The 18,157-nt window shown below is 42.2% G+C and overlaps 1 protein-coding gene across 1 annotated transcript; it reads left to right on the forward strand.

Annotated features, from left to right (window-relative positions):
- Positions 1 to 455: 455 nt before the first annotated feature.
- Positions 456 to 17,798, forward strand: UBE2L3 (ubiquitin conjugating enzyme E2 L3). The gene is made up of 4 exons (XM_039724271.1): positions 456 to 581; positions 8,648 to 8,743; positions 12,032 to 12,218; positions 15,184 to 17,798. The coding sequence occupies exons 1-4, from the start codon at positions 555 to 557 to the stop codon at positions 15,336 to 15,338; spliced, it is 465 nt and encodes a 154-aa protein (XP_039580205.1). The 5' UTR covers positions 456 to 554; the 3' UTR covers positions 15,339 to 17,798.
- Positions 17,799 to 18,157: the final 359 nt, after the last annotated feature.

Raw genomic sequence — 18,157 nt, forward strand, 5'->3', positions numbered from 1 at the left:
AAGGGGCCGAAAAGCACACGGCAAACGAAGGACTGAGTGCTGCTGGCAGCGATTCCTCCTCTCGCACAGCCCTTTCCTCTCCAACAGCACCGCAGGGCTGAGGCTGCGCCGGGCTGCTCGAGGAGAGGGAGGCCAAGGTTCCACCCGGCACCAGCGGAGCTGAGGGTGGGTCTGTGCTCAGCTGCCTCTTCGGAAATCCCCTTTTCCCTCCCTTCAGTGTTTGGAGAAACTAAGAAATAAACCTTATCAGGGGCTCGGAAGGGGACGTGGGCTTGTTTGGGAGACCTGCGACTACAGGTGGTTGTAGTCCCCGCCGAGGAAGCTGGCACCGCATTTGAGGGATGCACAGTAAACAGGTAAAAGAACAGCAACACTTTTAAATCTGTGATCGGTGATTGAAAAGGCACCGCCGAGACCTGAGGGCGAGAGCAGAGCCGAGCCGAGCCGAGCCGAGCCGGGAACAGGCCCCGCCCCCGCGCGCCGCCCCAGGAAGCGCAGGGTTTAGCGGCCGGCCCGCGCCGCGATGCATTGTGGGGCGCAGCAGCAGAGCCAAGATGGCGGCCAGCAGGAGGCTGATGAAGGTAACAGCGCCGGGCGGGCGCCGCGGGCCGCCCCGACCCCCTCGCTCGGGGGGCTCCAGGGTGACTAAGCAAAGAGGAAGGGACGGGGGAAGGAAACGCCGCCGCCCGGGGCCGGGGCATCCCCGGGGCGGCGGGAGGGCTCGGCGGCCCTGCCGGCGGAGGGCTCGGCGGGGAAGCGCCCTCTCCTCCCTCCCTCTCTCCCTGCGGGGGGAGGTTCGCCGCTCCCCCGCGCTCGCCCCGGTGAGGAACCGTCCCCAGGCGCCCGGGGATGAAATAATTTCGTTTTCGTTGTTTCGGAGAGTAACCTCTTCCTTGTATGAGTAAGAGGTTTATCACACAGAAATACGGACCTGGGTTCGGAAGTTTCTTCTTTCGCTGCGGACGTGGTAATGTTTTTGTCTTCACTGTTATTTGTTCTGAGCCGTGGATGATAGTTGGAAATGCAAACTCGGCCCCAGCTGGGCTTTAACCAAGAGCACGTATAGTTTATGGTTAAATACCACTTGGGATTATGTTTGTCGTTATTTTCTTTGAGGAGGAAGCTACTTCTTACAAAGAAAATAGTAACCATTGCCCCCAGAGCACACAAATTTATTTTATGTGCTGTATATAGTTGCCAATTAACATCCCAAACTGTAAGCAGCAAGGTTTGCCTAGGACACCCTACACAGTGGCATAAAATTTTTTCATCTGTAAAATGCTGTGGCAGAACCCAAATTTGCATGCCAAGTGCCTGTGGAGAAATCAATGGACTTTACAGGCCAGTCCTGGGAAGTGGAGGGGAAAGACCCCATAAGTGTTGAGCAATGTTTCAGCCTTATTTAAAAACCTGCCCCTGTGGGGTGCAGAGTAACCCTCCACTGGGGTTTAACAGATACTTGGGTGATTCTGTTGAACTAATCCTTTAATACCAGTTTTACAGCTGCCTTCAAGGACGTGGACCCCCAGTAGGGCTGGATTGCACCAGGACGTGTTCATGGCATGTCCTGAAGTTGCATTTCCTTGATGGTGCAGATATATGAGTAACCATTATAACTTGGGTGTTTTGGAGGAAACCAATAGCTCAGCAGTGCTTCTATAAGAATCATTTTGTTGGTTTAAATATTCTATGGAGCATTTAAAAGTGAAATAGTGGATAGATGGTGTGCAGTGTCATTCATATATATTAAAAATCAGTAGGCATAAACCTTTAATTGTCCTTTAGGGTCCTGGTGAGATGGAATTCATTTTTAATTTCATTTTTGATAGCTCTGTATTTTCTCAGGGCTTTAGTATCATAATCACCATGTCTGTTGCTTTATACTCAAAAAAGGTTTCCCTTAGTTTCAGACATGAAGTTAAATGGTTGTTTACTGTTTTTGTAAGGTAGTTTTTCTTCCTGTTCTGAAATAATACATTAATTGTTCAAAAGCACATCACTACTACTCTGGTAGGAATAATATATTTTTTTTTCTTTTTTTTTTGTTAATTTAAAACAGAAAATAAAAATCTCAAAGGCAAGAAAAATTGTTCTCAATATTTGCAGTGCCTCTTGCTTTTTAGCCTCCCTCCTCATTTTTACTATACTTCTGAAACATTAGTGTTTCAGTCTTTCACTAAAACACACTAAAAAGGAGATTTGATAACGTGACCATATTTTCCAGAAAATTGGTGTGGCAGTTGTTTCTTGGAGGGAGTGGTGTGGGGATGCAGGAGACAGTGATAACTCACCTCTTACATTTTCACTTTTGTTTTTGTCGCCTGACATCTGCAGGCTGTTGGTGTGGGGTTTGTGCGGCTCGGGAGCTGTGGGCTGCTCTGTCCCACAGCTTGCAGAGGCTGAGCTCAGCAGCTCCCTGCCTGCTCGGGGAGCAGGGGCAGCCCAGGAGGCTCTGCCTTTGCCATTCATCTGGGCAGGAACAAAGTGGAGCTCTGCTGGGGTGATGTCATCGGGATTGCTGCAGCGGGATGTGGAGGGCCGGCCTCACGTGTGTGTCAGCCTCACAGCCCTGCTGGAGCCCCACGTTCACAGCACCACTTGGATTTCAAGTCTTTCATTGTTGAAGTTTTGCACTTGGGGAGAGTCTTTAGGGTGTCTTTGTCAGGGTCTTGGAATGATGAGTGATTATAACTAAAGGAAATAGGGTTTTTCACTGTGTCAGTCAATTACCTTTAAAATAATTTAGGATAAGCATTAACTGTCTTTTCTTTGAGCTAAATAATCAAGCTTGTCTTTGATAAATGAGACTAAACCTTAAACCTTTTATAGTTATATAAAATTAAGCAATTCCTGTTTCCTTAGGGCCTTGCCAACATTTTGAAGTACTGCATTTTTTCTGGACTCAAGTCATGCATCATAGTTATTCATATTAATCACCATGGCTCAAAGAGCCTGGATGCAGTACATCCATAATAGCTCACTGTCTGCCTGCAGAGAACTGGGAGTCGTGTCCACTGTCCAGGTGGGAATGGATGCCCTGTTCCAGTGGGGGAAGCCATTTGCATCTCAGTTCACAAACCTCGGTGTGAAACAAGCATTACAAATCTTGGTACATTGTGCTTGTACCATTCAATTTTAAACATGAATTCAAGTTCTAAAGACAACAAGATTGGCTTGTTCTGAGGGTGTGTTTGAACAAATCACCGTCTCTAGGCCAAAGACCTTTTTATGGCCTCTTTGCCGAGCTTTATCCCATCAAATAGTGCCACCTAACTGAAGTCTTCTCCCCTGATTCACAGCAGCTCCATGGAGGTGTGTCCTTCCAGGAGTGCACTCAGCTTAGCAAAACGTGAAATAAACATGGCTAATGACTCATATTCCAGTGACTTCTGAGGTGGAGGTTTGTTCTGTGAGCCACCATTACACCTTTTCAGAGAGCCCCAGCTGCTGCATCCTGACTCCTTGTGAGATGTGAACGCTGGGAGTGAAGCAGTCTTTGTCAAGGATGTAGTGTTGTGGACAGTCAGGGTTAAAACAGGCAAATATGGAGTGATAATATTTGGGAGAGGATCTGAGGCTTCTCTCCTCTTTGAGGGGGTACTTCATGGCCTTTCTCATGGAAAGGAAATTGTCTGCAGGCTGCATGAGGAGAACACGGCTGTCCCGGAGACTGCAAGGGGAGGCTTTGCACAGTTTCACCTACACATGGAAAAGAAGCTGTTCATGCTGGACCTGTGGCTGAGTGCAGTGAGGAGGGCAGAGGGAAGGCTGTCCTGGTGCTGGGCACTCAGTGCTCTCAGGGGGTGGTGGTGCTGGGCTGCACCTCCCTCAGGGTGCCCGGGTGCCCTGGAGAAGGCTCTGCTGCCCCAGGTGGAGCTGGGCCCCTCCATGGTGCCTGCCTGGGATGGAGCTCAGGTGTCTCTAAGATCCATGCTTTGGTTCCCTGGGTTTTAGATTCAGAAGTATCTTTAGTGGTAGAAATTGAAAACAGATTTAAAGAGTCAATAACACTTCACATAGGAAGTGAGATGTGTTGACAAATATTTTAGTTTTATTGTTTTTACTCTGCTTCCATAGTTGCATAGTCAAACATTTATGCAACTGTTGAACTCCCCCATGATAAAACACAAACATGGGACCACGCCCAGGTAGGTGGCCTGCAATCTCCAGGATGCTGTGGTCCTGTAAACACTGTAGTGCTCCCAAAGAAGGGGATTTTAAATGACTCTAATACTTGAGAAATAATTCTAAATTGATCCAAACTTCAGTTCTTAGTAACAAGGGAAATATGGTTTTGAGCAATGTATATTTGTCCTTAGGCAGAAGTGAGAACATGGATGCATTTTCACGTTTTGAAACTGAGAATTGACAAAAGGATTTTTAATTAATTGAAAATACTTTGCCAAAAGGTAGAATTTCTCAGTGAACAAGATATGAGTATACAGGGTTGTAATGTTGCAGAGGGAACTTACTGCTGATTCTGAAAAGAAATAAATTCTGTTTCTGTTTTTGGTTGGATTTGTGATGGATTTTTTTTGTGTGGTAGAATCAGATTTTAAGGTGTTTTAAGACTTCTCTGTACTGTCACTCCAGAAAGTGAAACAGGCCAGTTCCTGATAAGTGTTTTGGATCCTGTTTGACTTAAAGGCTTTTTTTAGAGAATGCATTCATAAACAAATAAATATAAGTTGTAATAATGATTTTGGGTTCTTTCAGGAAGCTTTTGGTTTTATTTGTGAATTTTATAGTATTCTGGGCTTGATGCAGAACTTCCTGAAGTCACTATGAGCTCTTACACTTACTCCCATATTCTGGGATTGCACTCTTACGAGTATTTGCCTTCACTGCATGTTCCTATCTGGCTTGTGTTTTTAGAGAAGTCCCAAAACTTGAAAGATGTGTGGACAAAACAGTTACAGTTCTTTTAAAAGATTTAGCTACATTTTAAGCTGGTGCCGCTTTTCTTTCTACTTTAAAACATTTAATTTTTTATTTGAACAGCACAAATGATTACACGGTATTGAAAATTACAATTTTAAACCTTTAATGGTTATATATGAGAAGTAGTATGGACTTTTGTGGCTGTCTTCAGCATTATATGCTTGAAGATCAGTACCACCTCTGAAACAGTGTTTTCTCCATTTCACATGTTGTGTATAACACTTTGTCTGAACATTTCCAAATGACAAACATCATGTCTCAAGAGAGCCCTATGAACATTCAGACATTTCAGTTTTTCAAGTGGATAAACCAATGCAGCAAGGTCACCTGCAAGGTTGATAAAGGAGTGGGGAATGAAGATGGATTTAAATTCTTACTGCAGTCATCTAACCTTTAGTTACGCTCCTTTAATTATGTTACTTGACAAAATTAAGGGGTGGAGGACAAGAAAAGGAATTAATCTATTTACTGTCTGCCTAGACTCGTAAGTATTACTTTGAAATAAATATCTGGACTGTATCTTTTTACCTCATAAAGTAGTTTTTGTCCCTTTGGAGTTGCTCAAGCCCGTGTTAAACGTGTTGTTAGCTTTTAATCTCTGCCGCTTGAAAGTATTTAGTAGCTCATTCACTTTTTTTTAACAATGCTTTTATACTGCAGGGTCTGCCTCTGTAGCCCTGAGGCAGTTAGATCTTTATTATGGGTTTTGGCAGTTGCCAGAAGAAAAACAAAACAACCTCCCCTCAGCCCTAACCTGTGACTGGTGAAGCTGCTGGACCCTGAGAGCGCGGCTCGGGTGGTGTTCCTGCCCTTGTGGGGACAGGGCTGGGAAAGCCCTTTGTAAAGAGCTCCACCACGGGCTTGGTTCATTTGGAGCCACACACAAAGCCTGAAACACTCCTGGTATAAGAAAAGTGATTTCTGGTACAAATTGGCATCTGTCTGAGCCCGTGGTTCAGTGCGTGCCCTGCTGAGGTGGCTGGTTGTCCGTGCCCCCTGCAGCCCCGGCCTGTGGCAGGAGCTGCGGCTTTGTCCCGGCTGTCCTCGCACAGCTGCCACCTCCTCCCGCACGAGAAGGGACAGGGCAGGACAGGCCTGGCACGCTCCAGTCGTTACCGCAGCTTTCATTTTGGAAGTGGTTTCCTGCAAAGGCCTCACATGTCATTTTAAAGAGGAAGATGGCCTAAATTTTTGTCCAGTTCTTTAGTGCCTCTGTGCTGTTTAATTCCCTCTCTCATATGGTGGGCTTGAGAAAAAGTGGGAAACAATTTGCATGTTTATTTTAACTCTTCATTGATGGCATACAAAGTTTTACAATTTTATAATTATCTCTGCATGGGATTCTTGCATTTCTTAATTCAACATCCAATTTTTTAACCTGAGTCTAACTATAAAATATAGGTTTTTCATTTTCCAGCAATGTGAAGCTACACTTTTCTAATTTGTTGTGTTCGTTTAATAACATACCTGAATTATAGAGTCATAGTCCTTCCTTTTTTGCATCTGGACAGTTGTTCTCTGGGCCAGCAGCAGTACAATGCTGTTGTCTGGACCTGAGACAAAAGCTCCTGCCTGCAAGCTGCAGGCCCACTGGGCATAATGGGGGAGATTTCTGTCATATGCATAATGTTTTTCTATAGTAACTAGAAAATAGTCTAGACCCATGGTCCTTGCCTTCTTTTAGTATGAAGGCACTTGTGATGATGCACGTTTATTCATGCTTAAATACCTACTGCTTAATTAGTTTCTTTTGCTCCCAGTGTCTGATGTGTTACATCTAGTAACACATCCAGTGGAATGGAATTTATTCCTTTTACATGCTGTGGAGCAGTCGTGTTCCAGGACTTCACAGTTGTGTGTGTGACAGGAGTGAGCAGCAAAACTCAGTTCAGAGTTGCTGACCCTGTCAGGACAGAGGCAGGGACCCGCCCGGCTCCCCCTGAGTGCTGCTCTGTGCAGGAGCACTCCGAGCAGGCACTGGGGGGTTTGCACTGAGTGGTGGTGAAGCGCCTCTAAGGGCTCCAATCGTAAAGGTTATTTTCTTTTGAATATTTTGGTTTGCTCTCTATCCCTATAAATATGACTCAGGGGATTATTTGGGGGGGGATATGTTTTCCTGCTCTAAGGAAATAGGATAATCCTCTTAGTGCTTTAAAAAAACACCCAAACTGCCTGTGACATTGCATAAATCGAGCAGCAGTGGAATTTGGGGATTGATCCATGGGTCTAGACTGGAAAGTCAGTGTTAGTGTCACGAAAATAGTGTTAGGCATCAATTCAGTATCCAAGCCTCCAAGGATAAACTTCTGTGTTCAGAGTATGCTCTTGCTTTAGTAGGTGCAGTAGGAATAGAAATGTTCATTTGCTGATACGTGGCTGTTGTGATTTTTGTTTCACATGCATTTGGAATTCTCGTTTTCCCTTTGGGTTTGAATTTTATCATGATGCTGAATTTATGCAAGAGGTTACTGCAAGTATTAAATCTGCCAGTCAGGTGAAGAAAGGTTTGATCCAAGATGAACATAGAGCTATTTTAGAAAAGAAACCATGGACAGCACTTGTACAGCAGGAAAACTGATTGGTTTTGTTTTTCATTGTGTAGTGCTTTGCTTGTAATTGGTGGGTTTATCATAATTACATCCAGCCTAGTTTTGCAAGACACCTGCACCCAGTGCAGAGCTGAGCAGTGTCAGGGCACCCCAGTGCTGCTGTATAAGCAACATTTTTCCTAACCTATGCAGCCACCAGACACATGCTGCAGTTTTGAAAGCACTGGGAAACTTTTATGTTTTCCTGTGCATGATTTTTGTATTCATATTTTGTTAAATTCTCTTTAAAGATAAAATGGCAGAGTTCAACCACAAAGGACTGTAATTGTTGTGGAGGAAATAAATATGGAACCTTGAGGTGTTTCTTTTTAGGTCTTATGAAATACTCCAGGAAGCAGCCCCTGCAGCAGGGCTTATATGTCATTTTAAATATAAAAATGCTGACTTTCTTATTTTGGTGATACCTGGTTCATGAACTGATTCAAAGTAGTTTGACTGGTGCTGAAAGATAACCTTGCTCAAGACTGATGCAGCTTTAAAGAGTGGAATCCTAATGTGTACTGTGAGCTTTGAGGTACTAAACAGAGAGAAAGCTGAATCTTTACAAGTTAGTGCTCTAAACAAGGCTTGATTGGTATTTTTCTGGGTTTGGATGAATTTAAGCTGTTCATGCAGGAATTTGCTCATTTTCAGTTGAAATAATTGGCCTGTTCATTGGTTTTATCCCTGTTTAAAACTATTATGAAATAGTTCTTGCTGTTCACTGTTCTCCTTCACACAAGTCCTGAGATGCATTTTGTTTCTGCACCTCACAATATTGTCAGTAGTCTGTTACCAAAGGCACTGATTTACTTTTGAGATAGAAAAACATTTTTAAATGCAGCTTTTTAATACTTCTGCTTCATTGTGTCTATGATGATATTAATAACGAGACATTTTTGTGTTTTCCTCACATATCAGAAAATAAGGGTTTTAGTATCTCATCTCAGATAATTTTACTTTTTACAGATGCAGAATTTTATTGCTTATTTGTGTGGGTTGCCACATCACTAATTAAAGAAAACCACATTGACCTTTAAACATTTTGAAAAGTAAAGTTGAGCATCTTGCTTAATACAGTTATTAACTTACACTTACCACTTTGCTTTGCTTTTCAGGAGCTTGAAGAAATTCGCAAATGTGGAATGAAAAACTTCCGTAATATCCAGGTTGATGAAGCTAATTTATTGACCTGGCAAGGGCTTATTGTTCCTGTGAGTATAGACTATTCCTTATGAGCTTTAAAATAAAATGAGGATCATTTGTGTCTCATAAATCCACAGCTCAGTAGTGCTGCTGGTGACCATGAAATAATTCATTATTGTAGGCCTGGGCTGACACCTGGCTGGAGCTCTGTGGTTGCACTGGGCTGCTGGGAGAGGTGTCAGAAGGGGAAGCAGTGAAGTTTGGTTTTACATTAAGCCTAAAGTACAAAACCTATGTGATCAAAGGAAAAAGAAAGGATATATTAAATACTTTTACTCCTTAATATGTATTTCATTTTTATTTACTAGGTTTATTACTAGGATAAATCTGAGTATTGGGAAAAACTCAATGCAAGGAAAAGGTTTGGATTTTCTGAAGCGAGCTCTTTAAAAGAAAGTAGTATCTTTGTTTAGGCATTATTTAGTGCCAAAATAAACTTATTTTACTGAATTTTTTTAAAAGCACTTCAGTCTTCTTAGGCAGTGTTTGATTGAAGTAGGTAACCATTTTATTAGTCAAATAGAGAGGGATTTGTTACTAAGGGGAAAGCAGGAAATGTGATGTGTTGGTTTCTTGGTTGAAAGTCACTTGGATTTTCACCTCTTGTATTTCCCACAGCTGTGGCCCATAGCAGTGGGAAATAGCTGCCTTGGCTCTAAGAGCTATTTTTAGTCTGCAGCAATAGGGGATGGGCCATGGGGGCAGCAGTTGTGGCTTTCTGTGGGTGGTGCCAAAAAGCCTCCCCAACCAGTGTAAGTCTTCTTTTTATGATATGAGTAAGACTGAGACATCTCTGCAGCAGTGCCTCTGCCTCCTTAGTCAGAGGCTGCTCTGGAGCTCACATGGCACAGCTGAGGTAATGGCTGGGCGTTCACACTTCAAATGCTGTGGAATACATCGAGGTTGCTGTTTACTGACGTGCCTGCAAGTGATTCCTTGAGTGGCTGACACTACTCTTGCAAACAAAGCAAGCAGGATCTGACACTGAAATTTGACAGAGCTGAAGAACAACTCCCTTTAATCAGTCACTCCGTGGTTTATGTGTAACAGTTTAGTGCTTTGATAATACTTTGAAGCAGTGTATGGTTGGTAAATATGACTAATAAAACAAAACAAACAAAATACTTGTTTACTCCTGTTGAGATCAGGAATGTGTGGTGTACAGCAGCTATTTTTAACAGTTTCTGCTCGACTGAGGATGAGCATGGTGTTTGCTTTGCAAAGCCTTGCAGCATCACAAGTGTTTAAATGTTGGTGCAGTGAACTGTGCTCCAGACCTGCTTTTGATTTGTAATCTGTCCTGTTACAGGGAAATAGCCTCAAATTCACTGCTGGCATACTTAAGGGAGAATTTTGTTATGAAATTACACTTCCATCGTAATTTCAAATTTGTTGTTTGTGTTCAAAGAGTAGTGCAAGTTTTTATTCTGAGGTTATGCTACAGATGTTTTAGTGTTACTGTCTCTTGGGCTATTTTTGGTACCAGAGTTGATGGCTTAGAAATGCACTACATGAGCTTATTGAAACTTTTTTCTCGGCATTTCTGCTTCACATGCTGTTTCCATTTTAGCAAATGCTCTTACTTAGTGTTTAAAGACACATCCTTCAGTAGGACTAGCCACTTAGTGATTATTAAATGCTATAACTGAGCATTTCTTGGTCAGCTTCTTAATGAAGGCATGGAAGGTAATGTTTATTTTCAGTAGTGTTCATACAGAATTACTGTGAAAGATAACGTAAAGGTGAGCTGTAAAGCTTTAAAACCTCTTGTTTGTAACATATTTTGTTCTTCAGAACAAATGTTAGTTTTTAAGGGTGCTCGCTCAACTGAAAAGCAAATTGAAGATACCTGGTTGATTTCTTTTCCTGTTATAAATTGTTGAGTGAAGTAGTTTGTGTCCTGTGGGTGGCCACGGTACACTATTTGTTTGATTTCAACATCAAAACAAGACTATGTAGCCCAGGCTCCTTGTTCATGTCAGAGGCACAGTGAAGAAAATGGATGTTTTTAAGGCAGGTCACTTCTTGTGTCAGTTCACTGAACATCCTCACAAATTACAGCACATGAAGGAGGCAAGAACAATTGAGCTATGGGGGAAGAGGGCAGTGGCAGCCTAAACTGTCACCAGCACCACAAGTTATTAGTTCAACATCCAAAGCTTTATGGTTGCTTGGGTAAAAAGTGATTTTAAAGCTGCTGTAGTTGCCTCTCCCCCTGGCAGAAACTGCTGTATTTCTTACAAACACACAACCAAATTCTTCACATGGATGAACCTAAAATTAATTGCTTTCTGTTGACAAATATTTTAATAGAACACTCCCCACCCCCAAGTATTGATAAATTCTGGAGTGGAATTGATTGCAGGGAAGGGTCTGGTTGCTAATGAAGAATGTGTGTGATTATACTTTACACCAACTGGAAGTTCTCATGCTTTGGTTCTTGTTCTCAGAGTGTTTGGAAAGGCTTCATTCCATAGTTAGTGTTTTCAGTGCAAAATGGTGTTTTCATAGGCTTTAAATGTAGCAGTGGTTTATTTTTGTTCTGCCTCTCTTGTGCAGTATCAGAAGCATCAGTATCAATAGTCTAACAGGTTTTCTAAGTGGAATTCTGGGCATTGTTTTTTCTCTTTCAGCATGAAGAACTGCTTTGCTCGCTTCACAGTTCTCTCATCCTGCTCCTTCAAAACTGATCTGATAAGAGTGGGTGCTAAAACTGCATACAAATTCAGAATGTTCTCATCAGCAAACACAGTGAATATCTATCTTTGGTACCAATGAATGCTCAGCAGATTTTTGTGTAGTCAGCACAAAAACATTCTCTAAACATTTAGGGAGATCTGACAAACCAAATTGCTTTGCTGTTTGTGCCACCATGTTGTGAGACACAAAAACAACTGTTCAGAAACCCACTTCCCTTGTCAGGCTTGCTGTTTGTGTCTTGCAAAGGGTTTACTAAAGTTTTTTGAAACACAAAGCTGGGAATAAAACTACTTACTAGAGAGGGCCTTGAGTTGGATGTAAATGGAGCTGGATGCTGTATTACCCATAGAAAAATCAGAAATGTAGGACAATGGCAACCTGCTTTTTCCAGGGTGGATGCAAACGTGCAGCTTGTATTGCCTGTCACATGGGTTTTGATGTTTCCTGACACATAAACCTGGCAGTAGTGTTGGTACAAAATGCCTCTCAAAGTGCTCATTCAAGAGCTCAGTGAAATCCAAGTCTGTACTATGCTGCTTTCCACTTGTGTCCATTAGCATGTGCCACACTCTTGACATTCTGCCTTCTTGTTGCAGGACAATCCTCCATATGATAAAGGAGCCTTCAGAATTGAAATCAACTTCCCAGCAGAATATCCATTCAAACCTCCTAAGATTACATTTAAAACAAAGATCTATCACCCTAACATCGATGAAAAGGGGCAGGTTTGTCTGCCAGTAATTAGTGCTGAAAACTGGAAGCCAGCAACCAAAACTGACCAAGGTAGGACTCCGTGAGGAGAAAGAACTGGATATTGAGAAACTTTGTAGTGTTTGAATTTAAAGCTGATAATGTTTCACTTGCCAGTTTCCCACTGCTCTGAGGTTCATTGTAAGGTTTGTGCCATGAATCACGTGTTGAGCACAGAGTACAACTTGTGGAATCTCATTTTGTTACTGGAATGGGAGGTGCTGGCACTGAAGTGGCATTTCCACCTCCAGGAAACCACAAACCTCTTCATGACTTAGGAGTTTATTAAGGAAGTGTCCTCAACAAACTAAAATTTTGTTTGTAGTTTGTGTGGGGGTTATTCTGTGTTTCTTTTTAAACAGTGACTTCAGAATCCGAAGGTGTTCAGTAAATTCCTGGATGTTTGAAATACAAGGTCTAAAACCTCAAGGCTTTGTATATTTTATAATCTGCCATCTGGTTCAGTGATTTGAACATATGGCTTAAAATATCATGGGAGTCATAAACAAAATCGGAGATGATACTACAGATTAACTTGTAGTTCTTAGAAGATCATTGCTGTCGGGCTTGCTGTGTAGAGTGTCTTTGATAAGAACCTAAATATTGCAAGGGAAAAAGTTTTGTCAGGTTCTGTGGCAGACCTAAGTGTAATATAAGTAAGGGTTTTTTTCCTGTTGTTGCTTGCATGAGTTGTTGGGGTGAGAACTTCATATTGTCTGGCAGGTAATGATTAGTTGGGTATTAAGCTTTTATTATTATACATATAGAAAGCAAAGATCCTTGCAAAAAAAAATGCATATTTTTAAAGAGTATTAATTGAAATGAGTAGCAGTTTAGGGCAGTGCTAGAGCTTCAGTGACACTGAAGTATCTTGTTCCATTGGACAAAATACTTCTCTCTTCCAGGCTCTTCTTAAAGGTTATTTTCACAGGTTCTGTGTTCCTGATAGGAAACAATGCTGTACTTAAGATATCTTTTTTCTGTTTACCCCTGCTTGCTAAAGAAAGTACTTCTGGTTGTGTGATCTTGCCAAAAGATAAAACAGGAAAACTGTAGTTGTTTTAGAGGAGATGAAGCAGATGAATGCTGGTGAAAATGGAGGTGGCAGCAGAAAGGACCTGTGAAATAAGACTGCCTAGAGCTTAGATTTGTTGTAGATTTATCCCTGATTTCACAGGACAAAGACCCTCAGGAGAGAGGAGATGGAAAGAACATGTGGAATGTTTCTGTTCCACACCTGAGAAGCTGTCTTGGTGCTGTCAGCCTTTGGCAGTTAACTGAAGGACTGACATGTCTCCACCCAGCTTGAAAAACAAGCTGTCATTAGCTGGAACTACTGAAGCAATTGTTTGCATGCAGAAAATAGGCAATGTCTCCCTGAGAAGTAGCAATTCCATTTTTATCTGAGAGAGTGAATAAAAGCTGTGCTAAAATCAGAATTTGGAACCAATCCTGGCTATCAAAATATTGCAAATCTCTCATGGTCTGCTGTGTTGTGGTTTTTTGTTTGTCTTAACTCTTTCTTCAAGTTGTTTTAGTGTTACTGCAGGGTTGTATTAACCTGTGACAATATTACTAAAACCCTGCTTAAATGTCTATTCCTTTTCCTTCAGATTTCTTCTTCACTAAAAAATCACTTCTAGCTTTTCCTAATGAAATAATGTGACATCATTAGCACAGCATCAAAGTGATTGGTTTTGTTCACATAGGTGTCAAAAAAGTGAAGGGATTAAGTCCATCATAAATCACTAACTTACCTTTGTATACTACATGTGCATCTTACTGCTGCACTTTTTGTTAATTTATGCTTAATATTAAAAATAACTGTTAATGGCAGGATAGTTTTCAAGCTCCGTGGCTGTTGGGGCAGCTCCTGTTCTGCCAGGCCTGTTTTTTCTGGCTTGTTACTGTTGTTAAGGTTATTGAGCACACATTTTCTCTGTAGTGTTTTTGCATGCTTTGCTGAGTGAGAAGGGATTGCCACTTGGTGTTTCTGCTGTTTTCAGCAATGTCATGGCAGTTGTTGTAAGGCCAGGACTGGTGAGTTACTGTGAAGGAATCTGGTATCAATTCTACATTCCTTAGATAGTTTGTTGCAGTTTAAACTTGGATTTGTGGTAACAAATACTCCTGTTTAGCAATTTAGAGACAAATGTCAGATTTGGGCATGGCTTTAAGTATTTGTTATGAGGTTTGTTCATGGGTGGAAAAGACTGAGATCAGTGCCCCAAACAAAGCCACTCTGGTGTTCCAGCATCTGCTGGAATGATCATCATTCTATGAGGTTGCATTCCTGCCCAGAGAAAAGTGTAGCAGTAAGTGGCACTGTGGGGTGTGAGGTTCCCTGTGTGTCAGGTGCACTTCCATTTCCTGAAGAGTGGCTTTTCTTCAGGAAGGGACAGGGCCACGGGTGGCATTGCTGTGAGCACCTTGCCACTCTCACCCCGTTGATTGCCCAGTGCCTCTCTGCTGGTGGCTGCCTTGGGAAGTTGAGAGTAAAGGGAAGACATGCCTGCTGTTCATAGGAGAAGTGAGAATCATGGGAAATGAAGCTGGAAAAAAGGGTTTCCAGAAGAGGAAACCCTCCGTCAGTCAAGCTGCCTCCCTGTGACAGGTGTTGGGAAATGCTTCATGGTGCAAATTCCATCTTTACCAAATCCCTTCAGTGAACCTGCGAGCTTTGATTTGTTCTCAGCCATAGGAGAGATTTTAGATGGGATGCCAGTTACATGGGAAATCATTTGTAGTGCATTTTGGTCTCTATTCATGTTGATTTTGTTTACAAATACAATTTTCTGGTGTTCATTCATGGTCATTGAGCTAAATCTTGGCATATCACTGCAGCTTACTCACGCCCTGCGCTTGAAAAGGCCCGAGATTTATGGGGATGTATTTAAATGCAGTTAAAGCTCTTTCCTTACAGGGCAATTTTGCTTACATTTTGATTTTGAAAATTAACCATCTAAGTCTCTGACGGTATTTGTACTTCTTTTGACAGTAATCCAGTCCCTCATAGCACTGGTGAATGATCCACAGCCCGAGCACCCCCTCCGGGCTGACCTAGCTGAAGAATACTCTAAGGACCGTAAAAAATTCTGTAAGAACGCTGAAGAGTTTACAAAGAAATATGGTGAAAAGCGACCAGTGGACTAAAACCTGACACAAGTGCTGTCAGCAGCCTGTGATAGAAGATCGGAGCAGTGCATTTGAGACACCCCGTAAAGCAGGACTCTATGGAAAATTGACAAGTGCCACCTTTCGGTGTGAACTTGTGGCTGTTACTAACTTTCTACAGTTTTCTTAATCAAAAGTGGGCTAGGTAACCTGTAAAGAAAGGATTAAAATTTAAGATGTTCTAGTTCTGCTTTCTTTGTTTAAAAATCACTGCTTCAATATACTTTAAAGTATGCTGTTTTCTTTTTCTTGTCAGAATTTATCAAAAATATCTTAGACTTCTATTCTGCCCTTAAATTGAAAAGGTTGTGGCTGTCATTTCTTATTTTTCCTTGCAGTTCCCACTATCTTGAGTTCATTCATTGAATTTTAACCCCCTCCTCAAAGTGATGTCTTAGGAAAAATATCCCAGTTCTGGCAGAAAATGATTGAGTGTTTGGCAGTTTCGTTTACTTTTCTTTCTAAATGTTGCACTGTGCTTTGTGGGACTTGTCACAAGTTCCCCTGAACTTCAGTTTGTAACATAATAAACAAAATCCAGCCCACAAAACCAATCAGAAATAATGTCTGGGTCTGATGTAAATCTGGCCAATGTCTATTAAACGGGGAAACCCAAATTTTTGTGTGCATCATTGAATTAGAATACGGCTTATGTTCTGCTCTTGGAAAACTTTGAAAAAAAAATTTGTAGCAAACAAGTATTAGAATGTGATTGCAAACTTCCTTCACTTCTATCTTTAATACCTATGCAGAGTAGTGAGAAACATGCACAGAACAACATTGCAACCAATCCAGGAGTTCCAGAAATTGGGGACCAAGAGGTACCAAAGTGACAAACTGTCTTTTGAATTTAAAATCATTATTTTGGAAACATTAATTTTGAATTCAAGAACTAAATCTGACAGCACTGCTGTCCTCTCTGGATATTTTCCCTCAGAATGCGTCAGGAGCATCTGTGTTTGTGGGATGGCCCTGGAGCTGTTCCCAGCCCCAGGCCTGAGCAGTGAGGTGTGGCAGAGTGTGCTGGGCTGCTGCTGCTGCTGTGCTCAGCACACAGCAGGGCCTTGGTGAGTGCTCAGTGTCAGTCCAGCCTCTCAGCTTTGTCAGGCAGAGCCCTCCTGCGCGTGCTGAGGGAAAGGAGAGGGAGCCTTTCCCTTCAGAGCTGAGCATCCTCTGCTGTGTCTCTGCTGCTTCTGCTGCCTTTCCTCCCCAGCCCAGAGCCTGATCCTAGCTCCACAGTCAAACTGCCACACAGTCAACCTGCTGTCTCCCCTTCTGCAGCTGGGGGCTGCTACTGAGTGAATGGATTATCTCCAGAAATCCATGGGTATCTGGGAGCACATATCATTTTGATGTGCAGAAAGCTGAGTTGAAAAAACCCTGACACCTAGGTGGTTGCCTGTAGTCCTAAATTCAGTTTTAATACAGCCTCTGCCTTTGCAACCTTTCAGAACTAGTGTGTCAAGCAGTAGATCTCTCTTGGTTTTAATGTCTTGTGTATTTGCTATTTCCTTATTCGTCCCTCTCCTCTGGCTTTCATTTCCAATTTAGTGTAAACAATGACAGCCCAGTACCTCACCTCTGTTGAAAGTAAATTTTTTTATGAGTTAGGGAGCTAAGAAATTTTATGTTTAAGTGTTCTTAGACAGATTCTTTGGCAGGTAAATAAAGTTAAACCACATTCACCTTATTTACGGAAACTTGCATTTCCTAAGTGTTTTCAGGCTTGTGAGAGCACTATTACCAAATTTTCACATCTTTGTGTCTTCATTTGCAGAAAGTTGGTACTGATTTTGTTTCATTCACGCTCACTCAGATTCATAATAAAGTAATGCCAAATTATCTGTCAAACCGAAGTGTGTAACTTCTGCATCACCTGAGTCACTGTACCTTTGATCATGTCTGTTGGCATGGAAACTTACCATTCTCTAAATTTTATTTGAAACCAAACTGTAGCACTAGTTTGCTGCCCTCGTTGCTACTCAGTCGTTACCGTGTGGTTGTAAAGCCTCTCAGGTCAAAGACTGCGCCCGGCTGTGCTGGCTGCGGCGGGCGGGGAGGAAGGGCTGCGAGCCCGGGGAGCCCGTCCTGCTGCAGAGCTCACACGGGACAGCTCGCTCTCACTTCTCTTGGTGTGCTCTTCATAGTCCAATTGCTAAACTGTGAGATGTGTAAACAAAGCTCTGGGGCAGCCTCTGAACAAAGGGATCCGGCACCTGTGTGGCTGAAGGCTGAGGAGGAGAAATCCAAGTGCGAAGTCCTAAGATAACTCAGGAAATCAAGCTCTTGTTCTCTCTGGTTCCCTAAGCCATGCTGAATTTTAAACGTGCAGTTGAACATCCACAATGAAAGCAGCGCACTGGTGAAACTACACCCAGGAGTACTGGTATAGGCTTTCTGCAAGTCCATTCTGCTACCCTAATAAAAATTGCTCTCAAAGGCTTTGTGGCATGGTTTTATTTTCAGAGGTCTGGGAATTAACTGGGATTGTAGTAGTGTTTTAATTTCAACTTGGGTTGTCTTTAAAGCTTTCACAGAACTACTGAGAAATTTCCTTTTCTCCTTATCTCTTACGCAATTGAAAGGTTCCCTACTGCATAGTCTTAGTATTTCATTATTCATTTCTCTAATTAAACGTAAACTTGGGGTTTAATGCTCTTCATTTAAAAACAACGAATTTACAAAATCTCTTTTTTTGCAGTACAGTGCTCAGGTAAAGGCTGCCCTCAGGTCTCCAGTGCTCAGCTGTGAGGAGATGCATGCAAAATCCCACAGGTGTGTAACTCCTGATGGGTGCG

The sequence above is a fragment of the Passer montanus genome, unplaced genomic scaffold (genome assembly GCF_014805655.1).
Source record: "Passer montanus isolate IOZ18808 unplaced genomic scaffold, ASM1480565v1 scaffold53, whole genome shotgun sequence".
Classification (NCBI taxonomy): Eukaryota; Metazoa; Chordata; class Aves; order Passeriformes; family Passeridae; genus Passer; species Passer montanus.